Raw genomic sequence first — 18,995 nt, 5'->3', positions numbered from 1 at the left:
CGTGACAGAGGATACATCTCCCACAAGGAGGCTAGCGCGCGGGGAAAGTGAACGCTACACCATTTTGCACAGATCTGCTTAGCTGGACGACGCCTTGTACAGACCCCTCATTGGATTGACAGTGCTGCCCATATTCTGCCACCTATGCGGGGCTCCTCCTGATGCTGGAGCTCCTTTGAATACAGGGTTTGCGGGTGCCACCCCCTGATGTGCGTCAGACTGCTGCGTCCCTGCCCCTCCTCCACGCTATCTGGCTGGCGTGAATCAGCATGTGGCTGGTGTGGACCCCCTGGTTGACACATTTGATTTGGGGCAACAAAGTGAGAGCCCCTTTACCTACGAATGGTCTTCCCAATCTGCTGGTTGGCACCATGCTATATATAACTGTGCATGTATGCCGGCAACCAAGCAGAAAAGAGGAACTAAGGGCACGATACTAGAGTCTTTTTGTCACCAAAAGAAGGCACCATGATTTGACCCCAATGAAGGACGCGGAACAGACAGACACCAGTGCAGGAGGAGACTCACATAGGCAAGATTCTTGCTGCTATCGTGGCCGCCTGGACCTCTTTGGAGGGTAAGATTGAAGAAGTCAAAGTAGATGTCCACATCCTGAGACAAGAGGTCTGATCTTTGTCAGAGAGGGTTACTGCCACGGAATCATTGCTGCAGGAGACTGCGACGGCCACTGCTGACCTGGAATCGAGAGTGTAGGCCCTGGAAGCAAAAAATATTGCGTTAGAGATGCGCACGGAGGATCCAGAAGGCAGGTCGTGCAGGAACACCATCAGGCCGCTGGGCCTGCCGGAGGAAGCCGAGGGCCCATATCCCACCTCCTACATAGAAAACTTGCAACTGCACAAAATAGGCCCCGGAAGACTATACCAGGGCTTGATGACTGAGAGGGCACACTGCTCGCTGCAAAAAGACCGCCACAAGCAGCTAATCCACGGCCCATTATTGCCAGGGTCCTTTTCGGGGACAGGGAGGTGATCCTGCAGTTTTCCAGAGAGGTAGGTAATATACGATGGGGCAACTTGATGATAGCCCTATACCCAGGCTACACACCGCTAGTCCAAAAAAAAAAAAGAGAAACATGTTTGTCCCTACAAAAGAGAGGCTTTGCATGCAGGGACTTAAATACATGCTTGTTAATCCTGCCAAATTGAAGGTGCTCTACAAAGGGAAGTCTATTGTTTCGAGACCCCGGAGGCTGCCAATTTGTGTATGGATCGTAATGGCTTGACGGATAGGGCCTCGGACGATGGCTCGGATGGAAGGAAAAAGAGACCCTAAACTTGTCGGTGAGGGAACGTTCTGTAATCTACAGGATGCAATTGGAACCTGTACGAACACGGCTGACTGGGGCGACGCCTTGCAGCGAGAGCACAACACTGCTGCCCATGCCATGGACTTCTGACACCCCCGGAACGTTTGACACAGAGGGTGCTCGGCTTCTGCTGGCACTCTCCACCCGAGTCCCAAATGGCAACATTTCGTCTAGTAGGGACGGGCGTGCCCGAACAGCTTGCTGCTGGTGAGCAGTGTTTTAGCCTCACTGTTAGGGGCATACATTTTTTGTTTCAATACACTTGGTTGTTTTGATTTGATGGGACTGTTGGATCTGGGATACTGGGAGGTGGCTGGAGGTTAGACTGGGAGTTGTGGGCGTTGGGGCGCATAGCGTAGGACCGGTATGCATACACTTGGGGCCTGGTGGCTGGGGGATGACTGCTGAGGGAGGGGGCAGCAAATACCTAGTTTGGAGAAGATTGGGGTGGATGGTGGGGGTGTTCATGAGCTATGTGGAAGGTATTGATTAGCATACAAGCCTGGAACGTCAGGGGGATGGGCTCCTACCTACATAGAAACCGGGTGCGATCATACTTGCGCAGGAAAAAAGTATCAATTGCTCTACTGCAGGAAACACATCTGCTCCCTGTAGAACAGGCGAAAGTTGTCACCAGGTGGGGGTTGGGGCGGTCCACATACTCGAAGTTTGCTAGAGGCGTTATGGTGTGGATAGACACTGCGGTTCCCTTTCGGCTCTTGGATGAGGAGGCAGACTTGTGCATGGCTACATGGAGCATCAAGAGGTGTATATAGTGAACTCTTACTACACTAATCACGGGATACCTATGTAACTTCACACCTTCGGCAGTAAGTTGGCCCGTATGCAGGATGCCCTGTTCCTTTGGGGCAGGGATTTCAACTGCGTTAGAGACCCTGCGCTGGATAGGTGAGATTCTACAAAGACCAAGTGGCAGCGAGCGTCGTAGGCCCTTAGTGAGTTGCTGACTGACTTATCACTGGTATTCATCTGGAGGGAGCTGCATGCGGGTAGGCCTGGATACTCCTATTACTCGGCCTGCATAGACTTTATACTGGAAATTACTGTTTGTGGAGGCTGAACATTTTTGCTGACTAATGTGGGCAGTTGGGGAAAAGTATGGGAGACTCTCAAAGTGGTGACCAGGGGGGAGGCTATCGTCGGTGCAGGAGGGATTAGGAAATCGTTACAGTAAGATTTGGGGGCTTCAGATGATCGGATTCACATTATAGAATCGAATTAGCTTACAGACCCCCTCTGCTAAGCCTGAACATCTCCTATTGCGGACTCAGTGTGAAGAGGCATGGGAGAGAGAGACTGCAGATTTGATTATTGATAGTTCCTATACCGAAACCCAGGAGCCAGCAGAGTTGTGTGAATCGTATCAGCCGTTAGCAAAGCTAAATTAAGACATTAAAATACTAACTGCACTGCTGGCTGGGCGATGCTGGAAGGTAATTGGTGCCCTAATACATGAAGACCAGACGGGGTAGTCTGTGCCGGGACGTAGCACCTCACTGAATCTTCACTGTCTGCAACACATAATAGACAGCCAACTTGCATGTTTCCGTCCTTACGCGCATGCGTGGCGTGCACGGGTGTCTCTTCCCGAAGTGCAGAAGCTTTTGAATTTTCGTCTGCCCATATGGAGTATCGCAGTTTACGAGCATTTCCGCCTGTCTATTCCTGCAGGCTATGGTTATCCAGCTTATATTAAGTAGTAGCTGTTTCTTGTCATCCTTAAAACAAAGCTGAGATTTTTCAAGATCTTGAGACCAATTGGGGTACAAGCCGAAGTGCCATGGGACACCTTATCTTGCCTGTCTAACACAGCAGTTGCTGCATTCCAGTATGTTTACATATTCCTCCTGATTAAGAGGTTGTTTAATTAACACTCCACGTCGAAACCGGTTCAGAAAAACACAAAGGGATGCGATCTGTATATTTCTTTCCTGTGATCCACCTTTACAATAGATTTTGGTTTAATGATTTCTATTGTCCTTTGTATAAATTATAAAAGAATGAATGTTTTTTGAGGAGAAATCATGAACTGCGCTCCTCATAGGTTTATAATTCTTTTGTTCGGGTATTTAACAATTTGTATGAATGTCACTGATTGTTGGGGTGTGTTTGAATGTTGTACTATGAGTGGAAAGTGTATGCTATTTTTACTAGCCTTTTTTAGGCAAAATAATGTTGCTGCCCTGCTGTGTTTTCTAAAGAATTGTGTAGTGCCTAATAATTTGTGATTTATTCACTTTTTCCAATTTTTGTATCATTTCAAAATAAATTTTGATATACTTTTGTAAAAAATGTTCTTCTCTGGACATTATTTCTGGTTTGCTGCAACACATAATAGATCAGACTAATTCCCAGGACACACTGTATGCGGTAGCATCTTTGGACACAATTAAAGCGGTGACTGTGTCCATTGGGAATGCATGTTTGTGGTGTAAGTCCAGAAACGACCCTAACCAAGTATTATGTTGGCCGAAAACCAATCGCATCAAATACCAACATCGCAAACACAGAATCGTCAGTATAACCACAGGGCGTCAATCTTGTGTAACATCCGCCATTTGCTTTTTTTCTTTCTGTCAAACGCTTTGCAAAACGTATTATATTCTGAAAGCTCATACACGGTGCGAGGCCACAGCTTGCATGTTGAAAGATCAACCCAGACAGGAATGCCAAACAGTACAGAAATACATTGTTTTCCTCCCTCACAAAGTCCTTGAAGGCAAGCAGAAACGGCATTTAATCAGCGGCCCAGGTGCCGGCCTGTATCACCAAAGTTGTAGCAAAAGGCAGTTAAAGCATGAATTATACTCTTATACTTCTTTCTAGCGGTCATCCTTCGCGGATCTTCCTTAGAACAGGCTGACCCCCTAGTTCACGAATAGAAAGTGGTAGATAACATGCTTTCGAATGTGTCTCTCCCGCGAACACGATATCCTTGCTGAACAAGTGCTTTATGTTCTTATAACAAAGAACTAGGTCTGCAACTGTTGCTAAGTATAATAGATTGAGTAAGAAACTTGTCATAATTGTCAATCACCGAACCCTAGCTGAAGAAGATACATTATGGGCGGTTCTGATGTGCCTTGAAGGCTTGTTTTTTGTATATTTGTAACTGTTTGAATGATGTTCGCTCTCTTGCGTCTCACGAGGTCTGGGTGACACACGTTGCGAGACGTTAGACCTAGTCGGCCGACTGAGCATATTTTGCAATAAACCATAGTGCTTGGAAAATCGCACCTTGTGTCCGTCGTATCACTAGTATATGGTGATTTTGCCTTAGTTTCCATATGCGCAGGGTCTTCAGGGCCTAGCAGTGGCACTGCAGGGTTTTGGAATTGGTGAGGGCTTCAACCGATGGGTTATGCTGCTAGACACACCACCAGTGGCTATGATGAAAATGGGAAGGCAGGTGTCGAGATCATGGGACATCCAGCGAGGAACTCAACAGGGCTGTCACGCATGCTCTTTACACTGGCATTGGAGTTATTAACAGTGTTCTTGTGTCAAGAATCCTCTGCCACTGGGGTAGAGGTGGGGGGGGGGGGGAATCAAGACATCTTGTTTCCCTTTATGCAGACAATGTCCTCCTGTATTGGTGTGAGCTGGAACATAATCTGCCCATCATCCTAGAGGTTCTAGATGACTTTGCTAGAATGTCTGGGATTTCTTTTAGCAGGCAACAGTCATGTATTTTTCCCCTAGCAGGATTCCGACTATACGACGCTTGCAATCTGCCTGATCTAGGGCTGCAGTGGGAGACACACTCATTCAAGTAATTGGGTATACACAAAGCACATACATCGGAAGACAGGTACACTAGAAACACGGTCAAGGTGGTAGATGGGGTGAGGCGGTCCATGTGGTTCTGGGGTAAACAGCCATCTCTATGGGCCAGATAGAATTAGTAAAAATGAAAATACTACCACAACTAATATACTCTACTACTACTCGAACGTACATTGCTATATCACAGCCATTTTCTTTTGCCGGCTAGACACAATGCGGAGGGGATTCCTCTGGGGTCACGGCAGACAGAAGATTGCTTTGGGCACCCTCTGTATGGCATACAAAGACGGAGGGGCGCAACAACTTCAATATGTGGCTAGTTGGCTTTTAGATGATCCTACTATGGAGTCTAAGTTGATGCATGATACGCTATGACCGGGGGTGCTTAAGGAAGCCTTGTGGGTCACAGACCGCTGTATAGGCCAGACGACATTTTGGGTTAGGCTGGGACGGCAGGTATGGGAAAGAGCGGTTAAGATATTGAAATTATGTAGCCCGTACTCGCTGCATGTTCCCGAGACTGCTGATGCATGTTCAGATTTGGGGGAGCTGGCGGTGGGACGAACTGGTGTTTACCACATGGGAGAATATATACAAGGAGGGAGTTTTCAGGGATCTTGGGGCTCTAATGCAGACGGAGGGGCTCCCCAAAGGCCAATTCTTACAATACTTAAAACAGTGGCAAAGAGAAAATGGGCGAACTGGCTGGGAGAACCGGAAGCTGCTGCCCTGCTCACATTGCTGTATGAGCTGGAGGATGGTTGGCTCCCGGTTTCCCAAGTGTACGAGTGTTTGCTGAGTGCGGTCAGTGTCTGGAATGCAAAATTAAAAGCACAGTGGGAGGCGGATTCGGGTCAGGAGCTAAATGACACTCAATGGGGTGATGCATCTTTTTTTGTCAAAAAAGTCTCACGTAAAGCAAGGTTTTGTCTCCTACAGCTTAATGTACTTCATAGAACGTATATGACACCCTTGTATGTGGCCAGATTTGATCCTACGTTAGAACTTAACTGTCCATGGTGTTGTATGGATGGCGCACACATGATTTATACGTTTTGGAAATGTACCGTGGGGCACGGTTTGTGGAGCCAGATAGAGATGGCGTTTGTGAAAGCTGGGGTCACGCGGTACCCGTGGGACCCAGAGGAATGCTTGCTAGACGCTTACCCTGTATAGTAATGTCCTGGTAGAAGAGCAGGCCACAGTACTTCCTATGCTAAAAAGACATTGAATTATGGAGTGCAGCAGAGACTGCAGCTTGGTATAGAGCCTTGAAAGATGGTACCCGGGAGCCTACAGAGAATGTTGAGGCATATAATGTGCTCCTTCTTGCAATGTTCCACCCAACAGATGACAAACCTCTGATCACCTGCTTATGGCATTCTGCAAGCATATGCCTCTAGGAGCTTATGTTACTATGACATTTCTGTTGGGCCACGGCCCCCAATTGACTGAGCTGGCTCTGCTACTAGGGAGGTTCCTAGGTGGGGGGCATTATAAGCACATTCTAGTCACTATCCGGCCACTATATGACAGAACTTCAAAATGCCTATTTTTCTTTTTGCTGTTCTTTTTCGGTTTGTTGTTATAATTTGTTTGTTACTTGTGGCATTGCTACTATCGTTTCTGTTCTACTGGCTCTGTGATTCCAACTGTGAATTAAGCATTGCGATTATATTCTGCTAATAAACAGATTTCAAATAAATTATTCAAATAATCAGGAACAACAAAGCTGGTCATGATCGTCTTTTCTTCCTGTAGACTACAGTTTACGCCTCTCAGGGGCGTTGCTAGGTCTGGAAAAGACCCGCGGCTATGCTGATGTTGGAAGTGTCGGGACTGGGGGCTAGCTAGCCTTTTGGTTGTAGCTCCTGAGATTCTATCTGGGGCTACAACCAAAATATCCGGGGCTATAGCCCCCTTAGCACCCCCCTAGCAACGCCTCTACCTAGCCAGGTCAGAGTGATCTTCTGGAATATGCAGGGCTCAATCATCTGTTCGGTGGAGGACTATTAGCAGCCTCTAACATCTGCACTGTGGCACTCCAGGAAACATGACTCACCAACGAATTACAATTGGATGACAGATGCTCCATCCAATGATCTGCCAAGAAAGGCAATAAAACCAGACCTCTGGGTTGTTTTCTGATCAGCTGCAAAAATTGTTATAAGTTGACTGATGTAAACATACTGAGGGACTAAATATCAGCCGGTATTCTCACATGGTCCACACCCGATGATCGTATTCACTCTCTTTTAATAATTAATATCTACCACCTTCCTGGTCATGTTCCTAACCACCTCCATATGAGGCAGGCCAGTAAATTACTAGAGTTGCAGCATGCGTGGACCGACTGCATGGGGGTAGGCAATGTTAATTCCAAGATCTCTGCTGAATTGGCTTCCAACAAGGGTTTGCTTCCAACTCTTCTTAAGCAAACTATCAATAACCAAAGAGGATTAAAGTGGGCTAAGGTGATAGGCATACATGGGCTTTGCATGTTGAACAGTCGTTCTGAGGGTGATATGATGGCAATTATACTAGACTTTCCAATGATAGTGTTCGCATCACTGACTACATTTTTATGACCCAAACACTATTCACTGCTGAAAAGAATACATGTATCCCCATTTGTAAACAAAGTGACACCTCCCGCTATATGCATTACTTTGAGTGGAAGCGCCTGCTCTACATCATGATGCTATTGGTGCTGTTAGCATTAATCATGGCCAGAACAGATTTAATCGGAATACCAATAACCTAAAAAAAATGTGTTGTAAACTAATCTAACGGCCAAAACTATTGGACCTGATTGGAGAGCTCCATCTTCCCTTATTATCAGTAATTATGTGACAACCAATGATGGCTATTTTCTGTTGAATACTTTTGTGACAATATTGACACAAACTATGACCTGCAGTGCATTACCGAGGCGCTCTTCAAGGTTTATGGTGCCATTGTAGCTAGCATAAGTAATGAGCGTGTGCTGATTAATACACATAAAAGGACTACTAGAAGGTATCATGTTGAAAAAAAAAACAGGTACACATATGACAAACATACTCGAGATGCAAAACGTTGCCTCAGAAGCGGCATATGCTGGTTCTGTCATTTGTCCGACAGTCATAATTGTTGTGTAGAGCAATCAAACAATATAAAGCTTGTTACTGACAATGGCTGAGAGCACATCACAGGACGAGAATTGTTCAGCAATGGAAATCATTAATTCTTGTAACTAGCCAAAAATACTGTCATGGGTTAAACCAAACCTTTTGAAGAACACTTACAAGGGTGATGGGACTAAAACAGACTGGGAGCCCCATGTAAGGAGTACCATTGAGCAGTCTTGAGTTGCACACTCAGTCATACATGATCTTACTGAGAAGTGGCCGTATGCTGAACTAATTGGCATCATTAAATTGCTTAAGAATTCACAGGCTCCTGGACCGGTCGCTTGTGTACCACCTTAATTGAACTGAATCCTCTCTGGAGGGGCAGGATACTGCATCACCTTTTTGTGATAAGTATCAGCGGCAAACTACCAAGTTCTTAGCCAAGTAGTACTATCATCCTGGTGCATAATAAGGGATCACGGGCTAATCCAATGAATTATTGCATTTTGGCAATGCTTGATCCTTCTTCTAAAATGTTTGCACGAATACTGCTTAACTAAACGACTGGGCCCACAATCAGAATATCATACCGTGAACCAAACAGGTTTCTGCAAGGTTTCTGGCACATCTACTGGCACTTTTTGCTACTGTTGAATACCCATGATGGGTTCTGAATCAAAGCATACACGTGGCTTTTATTGACTTAAGTGCCAACTTTGATACTGCATCGCGTGAAATCCTTTGGCTTACACGTTTAAAGTGAGTAATTTCCTCATGTCCGTTTGATTATGATTATGTCAATGCACAGCGACACCAGGGCTAAAGAAACACATCAACTGGCATGATTACTGACACCTTAACCACATGTGTCAGTCTAAATCCAGGGTGTATCCTTGCCGCAACCTTATTCAACTTATATCTGGCTGATTTACCCCTTGCATTTAAGGATCAACGGCTTCTGTGGCTCGGCTATGCTGATGATTTAGTATTACTTGACTGGATTGCCTTGCAGCATCTGCTTAAAAGAATGTATTGTTCATTAACACTGCAAAACTAAAGTTACTATATTCAATTCTCGTACTAAATGCAATTAAAAAAATGTGTGAATTGGAGCATAATTGACTCGATATTGTATCTATAATAATTAGTTTTTTATGTGGAGATTTATGCAAATCGCTTTACATAAAAGATATTTACATACATTACTATTACTTAGGAGTATCTAGGGATTGCCATTGACTGCAGGATGTCTTGGGTGCCCCAGCTAGAAAAGGTGAGGCAAAAACTTGACAGCAAATAGGTGCTGTTCTCCAGTTTGCCTGTGAAGATAGTGGGGACTCCCTTGATTCACGGCTACAGGTTTACAAAGCTAAGATCAGACCACTGCTCCTGTATGGTTATGACCTTTGGGGCAGGAAACGTCTATCTTGGTTAAAGAAGCTTGAAGGAATATGTATTAAAGCAATTGCCAAATGCACCATACTAGCTTCGGTAGAATACATACTTGCCGAATGTGGGCTTCCAAGCATCAGCCATGCTCTTCTGGTGAGGAGGAATTTACTTTATTGGGAATTAATATAGTCCTGCAAACACACTGCTCAACATCATACAGTTAGCCAATCATATCCCTGGTAGTGGACTGGGTATAAAACTGCCTTACGTCGATTAGGGACGAAGGCCAAACGGCTGGTACTCCTCTTTGAATTGGCCCTTCACATAGTTCTTATCTTTGCTTCAAGCAAGACATTAAACGTGCATGTTTTGCTACTGACCTGGAACAGAACAGAGTTGAAATGGCCACTAAGTCACAGAGTGGCGAATATATACTTCAACTTAGCAAATGAGCTTTTTCTCCTCGTTATCTATTTAAGTATCCTCAGAATCAGATCATTACGGAACGCTTGTGGCTGAAGTTTAACCAGGTCAATATGCTTGAAGTGGTGGAGTCTAGGATGGGCCGGAATATACAACACCAATCATGTAAGCTTTGTGGAGCTTGGTCATTAGAGACCACTAAACACCTGCTACTCTACTGTGAAAGGCCAACCAAATTAAGGAAGGCATTTAGGTCCATTGGACTTTGGGTCAACAATCCCGAAAGTATTCAAAGCACATGGGAAATATTCTTTATGGGTAATGTGTCTTGCTTTGTTTTTTATATCGATTGGTCTTTCACTGATATTTTTTTGTTTGATATTCTGTTATAAAAATATTATTTTTCATTCTCTTGTATTAAAAGACTTATTGGCTGATGACTACTAGAAGTAAATAAATTAAAGTAGCAATGGGCACATCTCTACAAAGGACTGCTACATTGAGAACACTGACAGTACACTGGAGAGCCACAAAGCTAAAATGAGGTTAGCTTTCATCTAAACAGGCTGGTTCAGACGTAGACTGAATAGAAGAACTGTAGTTTGCTATGCTTAGCATGTATCCCTGTATTGCTGGTTAACCCCTGTTACTGTATTGATCAAAGGACTACACCCGAAATTCACTTATCTGCTTCTGTAGATATTCATCTTAGCTAACTTAATCCAGATATATATATGCATTTATTCAATATAATGAAGTGTTGTATTGCGCTTTCTGATGCCACACAACCTTCCAAGAGTGCCGCCTTGGTTGTTCGACTACAGCTACTCTAGTTGAGCTCTAGCCATTCAAGGAGCACCAAAGCTTTCTTAGGTTGGCACTTCACCTCTCAAGGATCTTAAAAGTACCTGGAGAGAGAACTTCCAACATAGTAAATCTGTGAAAGCCCAAATACCTGAGAAACCGTGTTCTTTTTTACTGTAAAGCAAGAGAGACCATTCTTCTAATAAAATACAAGATTTTCTAGTTTTCAGGACCCGCCGTCTGTACACGTTACATTGGCTTGGTTGTTAGATTATACGAAAGGGATAACACAACCTTGCAGTAACAAACTGCATACATCTATTGTGCGCATTTTGACAAAAGTCTTAAGGTTTTTTATTCAATCACGTGTGATTAAACTATTTTTTTTAAAAGGATCAATCATCCATGGTGTTAACAGTCTTCTTGTAAAAGGTTTACAGACCCCATCCAACTACAATACCCATAGAAGGCAGGCTAATAAATTGATATTTTAGAACATGAACCACCAATTGGAAAGAATAACTTAAGAAATCAATGGCAGAACAGACAACATGATCAGCATTTTCTTAACGGGCAACTCTCTCCAATGAGACTTGGAAATTGCTGCCTTTCCTCATACCACTCTATACAACTTCAAACTAATCTCACCTTAAAACGCAACATCTGACAAATGAAATAATATGCTCCCACTTTCACAAATGGTAAGAGTGTTTCCCCCTATGTTGCTCACAGACTAAACAGACTCCATCCTACTCACTCTTCAGCACTCAATCTAGGTAAAGCGTCTTTGTCCTAACAACCTCAACTGCTCTTTCCACACCATCACACACAACCTTGTCACCCCCTCTGACTAATAGCCTCTACATCAAACTCTGGGGTAAGAAAAATGTACCCACCTTCTATATTAAAACCACAATCAGATCCTGACACACCATAAATACCCTACTTCATAGCAACAATGTAATTGCCCCTCTCTGCACTTTGTTCACCTTTCCGAGTCAAGTGCAAATTGGCTCAGTCTTCAATTAGTTAATCTAAACCCCACAAATCATGTCTAGTCCTTTTATCATCACAATAACGTCATCCTTCCCAACTTTTATAACCCCCACTACTCAATTTCCTGCTATTTCCCTTGCACTAAAAGAGCAGCAATGATTTCGGTATTTGCACCTGCAGGAGTGGTCTCAGCCAATTAGGTAGCAGGATTACAAGCAGACTGCCAGTGACCACCTGCATTCTGCTGCCCCAGCTGCCCCCCCCTCCCTTAACCACTCTCCCCACCCAAGCTCCTCCCCAGGGTCAGCATTTTTCTTTGGACGGACTGTTGGATACACATCTATAGCAAATCAATCAGCTTTCCTCTAGGTGCGGAATCTCTAAAATGGAGGTCAAGATAGGAGTCGAAACTAGTCCGAGATCAAACATGCTTTTTGGAATTTGATTTAAACTGTACAATAGAAGCAAAGAATACTACTACTCCTACGGTATTTCTGAACTCAAATACTGTTGCCATGGATTACAGAAAAAAAGACATAACTCAAACGTTTAACAACATACCAGTGACCACATTCTGAATACAGTCATAATGAGTAAAGGTGTAAGTTGCCTTGTTCGCCGATGGTTGCTCTTTGGGGGAGGTCTCTTTCAGATGAACTTCGAGTCCATTCAGGGATGCCAAACTGCTATTAAACTGTAAAGATGTCACAAAAAAATCTTGTTAAATTAATAAGCTGTCATTTTGCAGACATGCAATATGAACAAAAGCAGCATACCCCGCTCTGTTGAAATGAACTCTACACATTTGAAAACAGTGCCAATAAAGGAAAATACAAACATAAAAAATAACATATCAAGGCATTTTGGCATTAATGTGGTGTAGGGATTTTAGGATACCGACGCTGGAAGCCAAAGGCTTCATGCCATTCTGGGTACAGTACATTTCACAATCTCACATTGTACATGCTAGTTATCTAACTTTCTACGACTTCATTTTTTTTATTCAATAGTGATATAAACACAATAACACCTTCACAAAAATGAACAACGTAAAGAAAATACATCATTTTCTAGGGGGCACCTCTAAAACTTCACATGATTAACAGTTTTTCACAAATATTACTAGCTACAGATACATAAATGAATACAACAAATGTGGAAACAAACTTGCAGGCAACAAGAAACCCCAAATATGAAGACATCGCAGCATCTTGCTGACATCAGGAAGAGTTCTTGTGTGTGCCTGCTAAATTAAGTGTTCAAACAAGCCTCACATAATACCAAGAACACACTTGTGTACATGTTGAGATGCCTGGAGTCCATATCAGTAAGAATAGCTGGGGTTGGATTAGAACTCAGGGGATCACAATATAGCAAATTGGGAGATATGGCCGCAACAGTAACTTGATCAAACAATGCTGAAAATGTAAGTTTGACATGTGTGACATCCATGGTATTAGAGCTCAAGTGAACATAGTCTGAGGGACTAATATTAGAATGAGTAAACCATCAATTCCCTATTTAAAAAAAAGGAGTAAAGGTGGAGTATGGAGAAAGGCCCAGTGAACGCTAAGCAATTAAAGAGAGGAAGTGTAACACGTTGAGAACCACACTGAATAGGAGGCATTGACTATGCAGGCGTGAAATGCAGGACATCACAAGTCAGCTGCCAGACTAGAATCTGGAGGTGTTAATGTTATACCCAGCCCACTTGCGGTAAACTGAGCAGGGAAAATGAACAGATTTGTAGAATATTTTAAAGCCAGGGGATAGTGAGAACACATCCAGAAGGAACAGAGCTTTATGAAAGAATCCATGAGTGAGCAAGAAGATGATTTTCAGTGTTGGACCAGGCAGAAATAAGAGGTGGTCAGATCATAAAGAGCATACAATCTGATGAAGATGTTGTAAAACAGTGGTGTTTCCTCCATTGATTCTGCTGCTAGATTTTCCACTCCACCTGTCCCCCGTCTGCCCCCAAAAAATGTCCACTCTCATACAGGGGAAAGAGCAACAGGAAAGAAATGTGAGAGGTTTAGTTATATAGAAAAGAAATAATATAAAGAGTGAACTATGGTAGTTTCGGACACAAAGGGCAGTACCCTCATGATAATTTCTTTAATAACTAGATTTTAAAAATAACCTGTTTTATGCAGAAATTGAAAGTTAGATAGCTTATCGATTCAGTTTATTGTCGGGGCTGATGGTGGTGTCAGGGAGGAGCGCTGCGCTATGCTTTGGCCATTAAAATGTGCAGCAGTTCTAGTACAGGGACTGCTGATCTGGCACCGCCCCACCACGCCCGCAGTTACATGGGCATTAGACATTGAAGAACGGTGCGTATGCCCCTCCTTTCAAAGCCATCTGTTAACTCAAGACCCTGATCAATAGTTTTAAAGGCATCTTGTGTCTAAGGACCCACAAACCTGTTGCCTGTCCTACTGGGTTCACAATCCCTCCTTCATTGTGTTGTATTATATATTTTATGTTGTCATTTCTGTACGACTAACAATGTTTGTCAACATGTACTTGCTGTTCTCAAAAACTTGAGCTCGGATTCTGTTGTCAGCACACAATAAAAAAAAGCAAAAAAAAGTTTTTTAAAAAAAACAGGGACTGGCAAGTCCACTCATAGTTCAAATGCTCCCCGATTGGAATAAGAACCACACTACCTGCGGGGAGGGTCTCCACTGGGATCTTCAACCCAAAAACAACAGTTCTAAGACCACATTTCTGCATTTAGCCCAAGAAATTCCTTGTGTTAAAATGGATTTCTAAACTCTGGCCTGGTGAACAGAGTTTAGGAGGCCACAGGGGAAAACTTCAGGGAGTTTAGCCAAACCAACAAAGTAGCATGGAGAGTGGTCAAGGGTAAGTCTAAGGAGAGGTGAGTGGAGTCAGGGGTCCACAATGAGTCCACAAAGTGAGTACACTATGACTAACCGTAGACAGCAAGTATAAAAATACTATATTTATTCTTGGCCAAGAAACACTAGAATAAGATAACTGGTAATGTTATCACACAATACTAACATTATAAAACATATATACAGTTAGAGCAACGTGTACAGTTCAACCCCGCCCCTCCAAATACCTGAAAGGGAAGGTAAGGAGTTAAAGATTGTACCAACAGTCCACAGAAATAGGAACTCTAACTTGGAAAGTGTGACTCCGAGTTGAATGGGGCCAAGTAGTTTTAGAAGTTGGAAGAAGTTAGGGAAAAGTTCCAGTGAATGTGAAGATTAGTCTAGAAGACTTACAAAGTGAGTTTACTGGGGAGTAAAGTACTTTTCTATCTTTTGTAGGGCTTTTGTAACAAGTGTTGCCAAAAGTAAAGTAGTTTAAAACAAATAAAGGTTCTTCACAAACTTTATAACAGAGGCAATAGGGGCACTGGCGAGTATGGCGATTCCTTACCCCCATATTCCGATTGTTCCACAAGACTTTGCAGGTCGAAGGAGGATCGGTGGAGGTAAGTTTTCCGGCCACTGGATCCAGTAGCAGATGCCCAAGGAGTACAAGCAAAGTTCCAGTCGGGTCCAGGAGCTGAATGCAACCCTTTGCAGTGGACCACTGCAGTAGGCACCAATGCAGCGCTCTTATGGTCACTACCAGACTGGGGAAGGCCGATTCCAGCAATTGTGACAGCGCGCAGCAACAGCAGGTGTCTGAGTAGTCGCAGTCAAAGAAAGCATCCAAGTTCCGGACGTTGGCACATTCAACTTAGACTTATGGGATTTGCTGGAGACCACTGCAGTTCTGGGAAAAAACACGGAATGGTGATACTTCTGGCACAGTAGCCCAAAATAGAGTTGGTTAGCCCACCGGTTGGCCCAGGGATGCTTCCGAAGAACCCAGACTGCAAGAAAGCAAGAAGAAGTCAAGACTGGTTGGTCCCACCAGTTCAAAGGGTCGAAGCACTAGCAAAGGTCTTCTGAAATCAGTAGCCAGACAGGGCTTCACCCGGACAGCAGCTAGAAGTGGTTGCCAGGCCTCTTCAAGATTCCTCTGGTCTTCCATCATCTGCACAGCTACATAGAATACCTGGCTCCTCTTCTGATCTGCTGGAATGGCTGCAGGGCTCTTCCTATCCCAAATTCAGATGAGTGATCAGACTCAGCCCTCCAATGGAAAGATATGCCCCACACATGCACACCAGCAGTGGTTCAATCAGGGGCCACTGTGGGTCCGACTCATGCATGCACACCCAGACTTACTGTCACCAGTATGTGGATTTGGACCACACAGTCCCAACCCACCGCCTAGGACTCAACACACATGACATGCACTAGCCTACAAAAAGCACAAGCAAATACATGACCATAAAGGAAATTCCTGACCCGGTGAGGCATGAAGCAGGCCAAAGAACAAAATGGCAAAAGATCAAGCTAAAAACCTTGTGGCATGGCCATGTTAAGGCAGCCATAGGTAGTAGCCAAATGTGGGAGAGCCAACTAAAAAGATCGCAAAAATGATGAAAATATAACTGCTGCCAACAGCCTGCGTTTAGGCACAATTAAAAGTAACCAACAATCTCTTGAGTGCGGGTCTATGGTGATGGAAAGTATCCCCATTGCACTGCATTGAAAGATGCTTTGTACGACATGAAAAAGTTACCCAAACAGATTACATTTAAAAAGACAAAAGGGATTTAAAAAGACAAAAGGGAAACAGTTTCCCGGTACTGACAGTCTGAAGGACTAGTCAGTTTCCCCATAAGAAATTAGCAAAAGGCCAGTGGAGTAGAAGGCTTAATTTCATGTGAAAAGTCAGGACATGGTGTAAAAGCAAAAGGTCTGGGAGTCCATAGAATATGGAGGAAAGGTTGCTCGCAGAGAAAACGTTCCTAACACCTTGATACCCCACTCCAACTGCCCGTGCTTGCCAGAGACAGTGGGATGTGGAAACATGAACTGGAGGAATATACACACACATGGACCAAAAGAAGAATTTGGTGAGCAGGATCTACAAATCAGCTCCTGGATATCAGCCATCAGCCAATAAGCAAGAACATGGTGCTGCAAAATTAACTTCATTACGATCTAGAAACAATGGAAAAATCCAGTTCTTCATCCTGGGTATGTTGATTAAATTTCCAAGTACCAAATATATCCGCCCATGCACGGTCTCCCAGAAAACAATGATAGAAGAGTACACTCTTCTTAATTGCCCATTATTAAATAACCTTGTATAAATGAAACATAATAATGCCCAACAGGCATGAACATGTTCGTTTCGGTCCAATTCTCATCCATAAAAGAAAAACAAGATGATTAGACTGCATTTCTACAGCCCCTTCCATAGAGAACAAAATAAAAATGGCACCTTGTTTATCTACTGATGTAAAGGCAGCCTATCGACACTGTACCTTTAAGGTTAAAGTGCAGTTCCCACAAAGCAGCACAGTGCAAGTTGAAGTCAGTTCTTTTTGTTAACCTTTTTGAGATAAGTCACATTTAAAAGTGCTAGCTTCTTGCTTTGATGTAATCAGTTAGATCGCTTATTGATGAGGGGAAATGATGGGGTGAATTCAATGAAGATACCAAGGATGAAGGACTGGAGTTACAAATAACCATTGCTTCATCTTGTGATTGTTATTGACATTCATGAACACAGAATACTTTACCACGTTCCCAAACCCCTGTAGGTAGGAAAAATCAGGAAGCATTCTCATACAAAACAAGAAACCTTTGGAGGAAGTACCACCCCAAACATTAAGTCAAACAAGTTACAGAGTGAAGATTATCTCACTTGTGCACCTGTTCTGGCATCTGTGTATAGGCAATAATGGCTTGAAAATGTATGAACTGATTTCCAGGTGGCTGCTTTATAGATATCTGAAATTGGAGTATTACTCCAAGACTACAGCAAAAGCCTCAGCTTCAGTCAAATAAGCTCTGGGGTTTCCAAGTAAAGTTTTGTTAGCTTTCCAGGGCTCCAAAATCTACTAGTTCACTAGCATTGGCGAGTAGTTTTTATGCAGCGAGTACCATTTGCATGATACTCGACCGTGCTGGCGAGTATGGGGATGTTAGAAACTTGTTTTTCATTTACTGCAAACACACTTTGTTTGCAGTAAATGGCAAATACAGGTTTCACTGTGCATGCTTGACAGCATTGCAGCAAATATGAAGTGTGCTTACGGCAACATGCACCATTTTACACAAAAGCTTGACAGCATTGCAGCAAATATGAAGTGTGCTTACGGCAACATGCACCATTTTACACAAAAGCACGGTTAAATATTTTGTCACTAGTCACCTTGGGGCTAGTGCATGTCTCTTAGGTTGAGTATGTAAACTAAGAAACTCGCCCTGCAGGTCTAGTGGGATTTTTATGAATTTGCAAGGCCTGCTTTCGGGTAGAAGAAGTGGATACAATATACTATCCACCTGGAGATGGATTGTTCTGAAGCTGGGAGATTCGTGTTGATGGTCCCATTATTGGATTTCATCCACATTTGATCTTAACACCTTTTTTCACATCCAGGGTGTGCAACAACCTTTCCACTGAAGCGTAAGGAAAGATGAAAAGGACAGGAAGGGAGTAAGTCTAGGTTACATTAAAATCTGAGCCAACTTTACAAAGGAAACAGTGCATTCTCAGAGTCACCTTGTCCTTCTAAAACACCATGCAAGGTTTGTTTACGCACAGTGCCTGGATTTTGATAGCTATTACTTCTGCATGCAACCTTCTAGGAAAGGTACTGTAAATCAGCTTTGTGCATTGGTTTGAAAGAGGGCCACATGAGCTTATATAGGACATCATTCAATTCCCGGGGTAGAGGGTCTCCTAACGGCGTATACATCCTCCTAAGCCCTTCCAAGAAATCCTTGATCACTAGAATTTTTAAGGATCCTTAGGAAGGACCTTTTTCTCATATATGCTACAAAAGCCAATAGATTCACTTTTATGGAGGAGAATGGTTGACCAAATGTAGCCAAATAGAGAAGGTAAGGAAGTACTGTATTCTCTACATTGTGCGTCCGGCTTTGTTGTCTTCGCCATACCGTCTGGCCTGTATTGGTTGCATTATATAATATACTTCTTGTTTCACCAATGCTTTGAATTTGGCCATTTGTTCTTGCATTGGTCGTAGGGTAGTCTTTCCTGGTGTCTGTGAATGGATG

At 43.5% G+C, this 18,995-nt stretch overlaps 1 protein-coding gene across 1 annotated transcript in view; it reads right to left on the bottom strand.

Annotated features, from left to right (window-relative positions):
• HPS4 (HPS4 biogenesis of lysosomal organelles complex 3 subunit 2) overlaps nt 1–18,995 on the bottom strand; it is a 951,717-nt gene that overhangs the window by 152,138 nt on the left and 780,584 nt on the right. The window contains exon 13 of the mRNA XM_069619373.1: nt 12,427–12,559. Coding sequence (XP_069475474.1) covers nt 12,427–12,559 — 133 coding nt within the window. The remainder of the gene's footprint in view (nt 1–12,426; nt 12,560–18,995) is intronic.

Source organism: Ambystoma mexicanum, chromosome 10, assembly GCF_040938575.1.
Source record: "Ambystoma mexicanum isolate Mex_15411 chromosome 10, UKY_AmexF1_1, whole genome shotgun sequence".
NCBI classification, from domain to species: domain Eukaryota; kingdom Metazoa; phylum Chordata; class Amphibia; order Caudata; family Ambystomatidae; genus Ambystoma; species Ambystoma mexicanum.
This window is presented reverse-complemented; position numbering and strand designations above follow the sequence as displayed.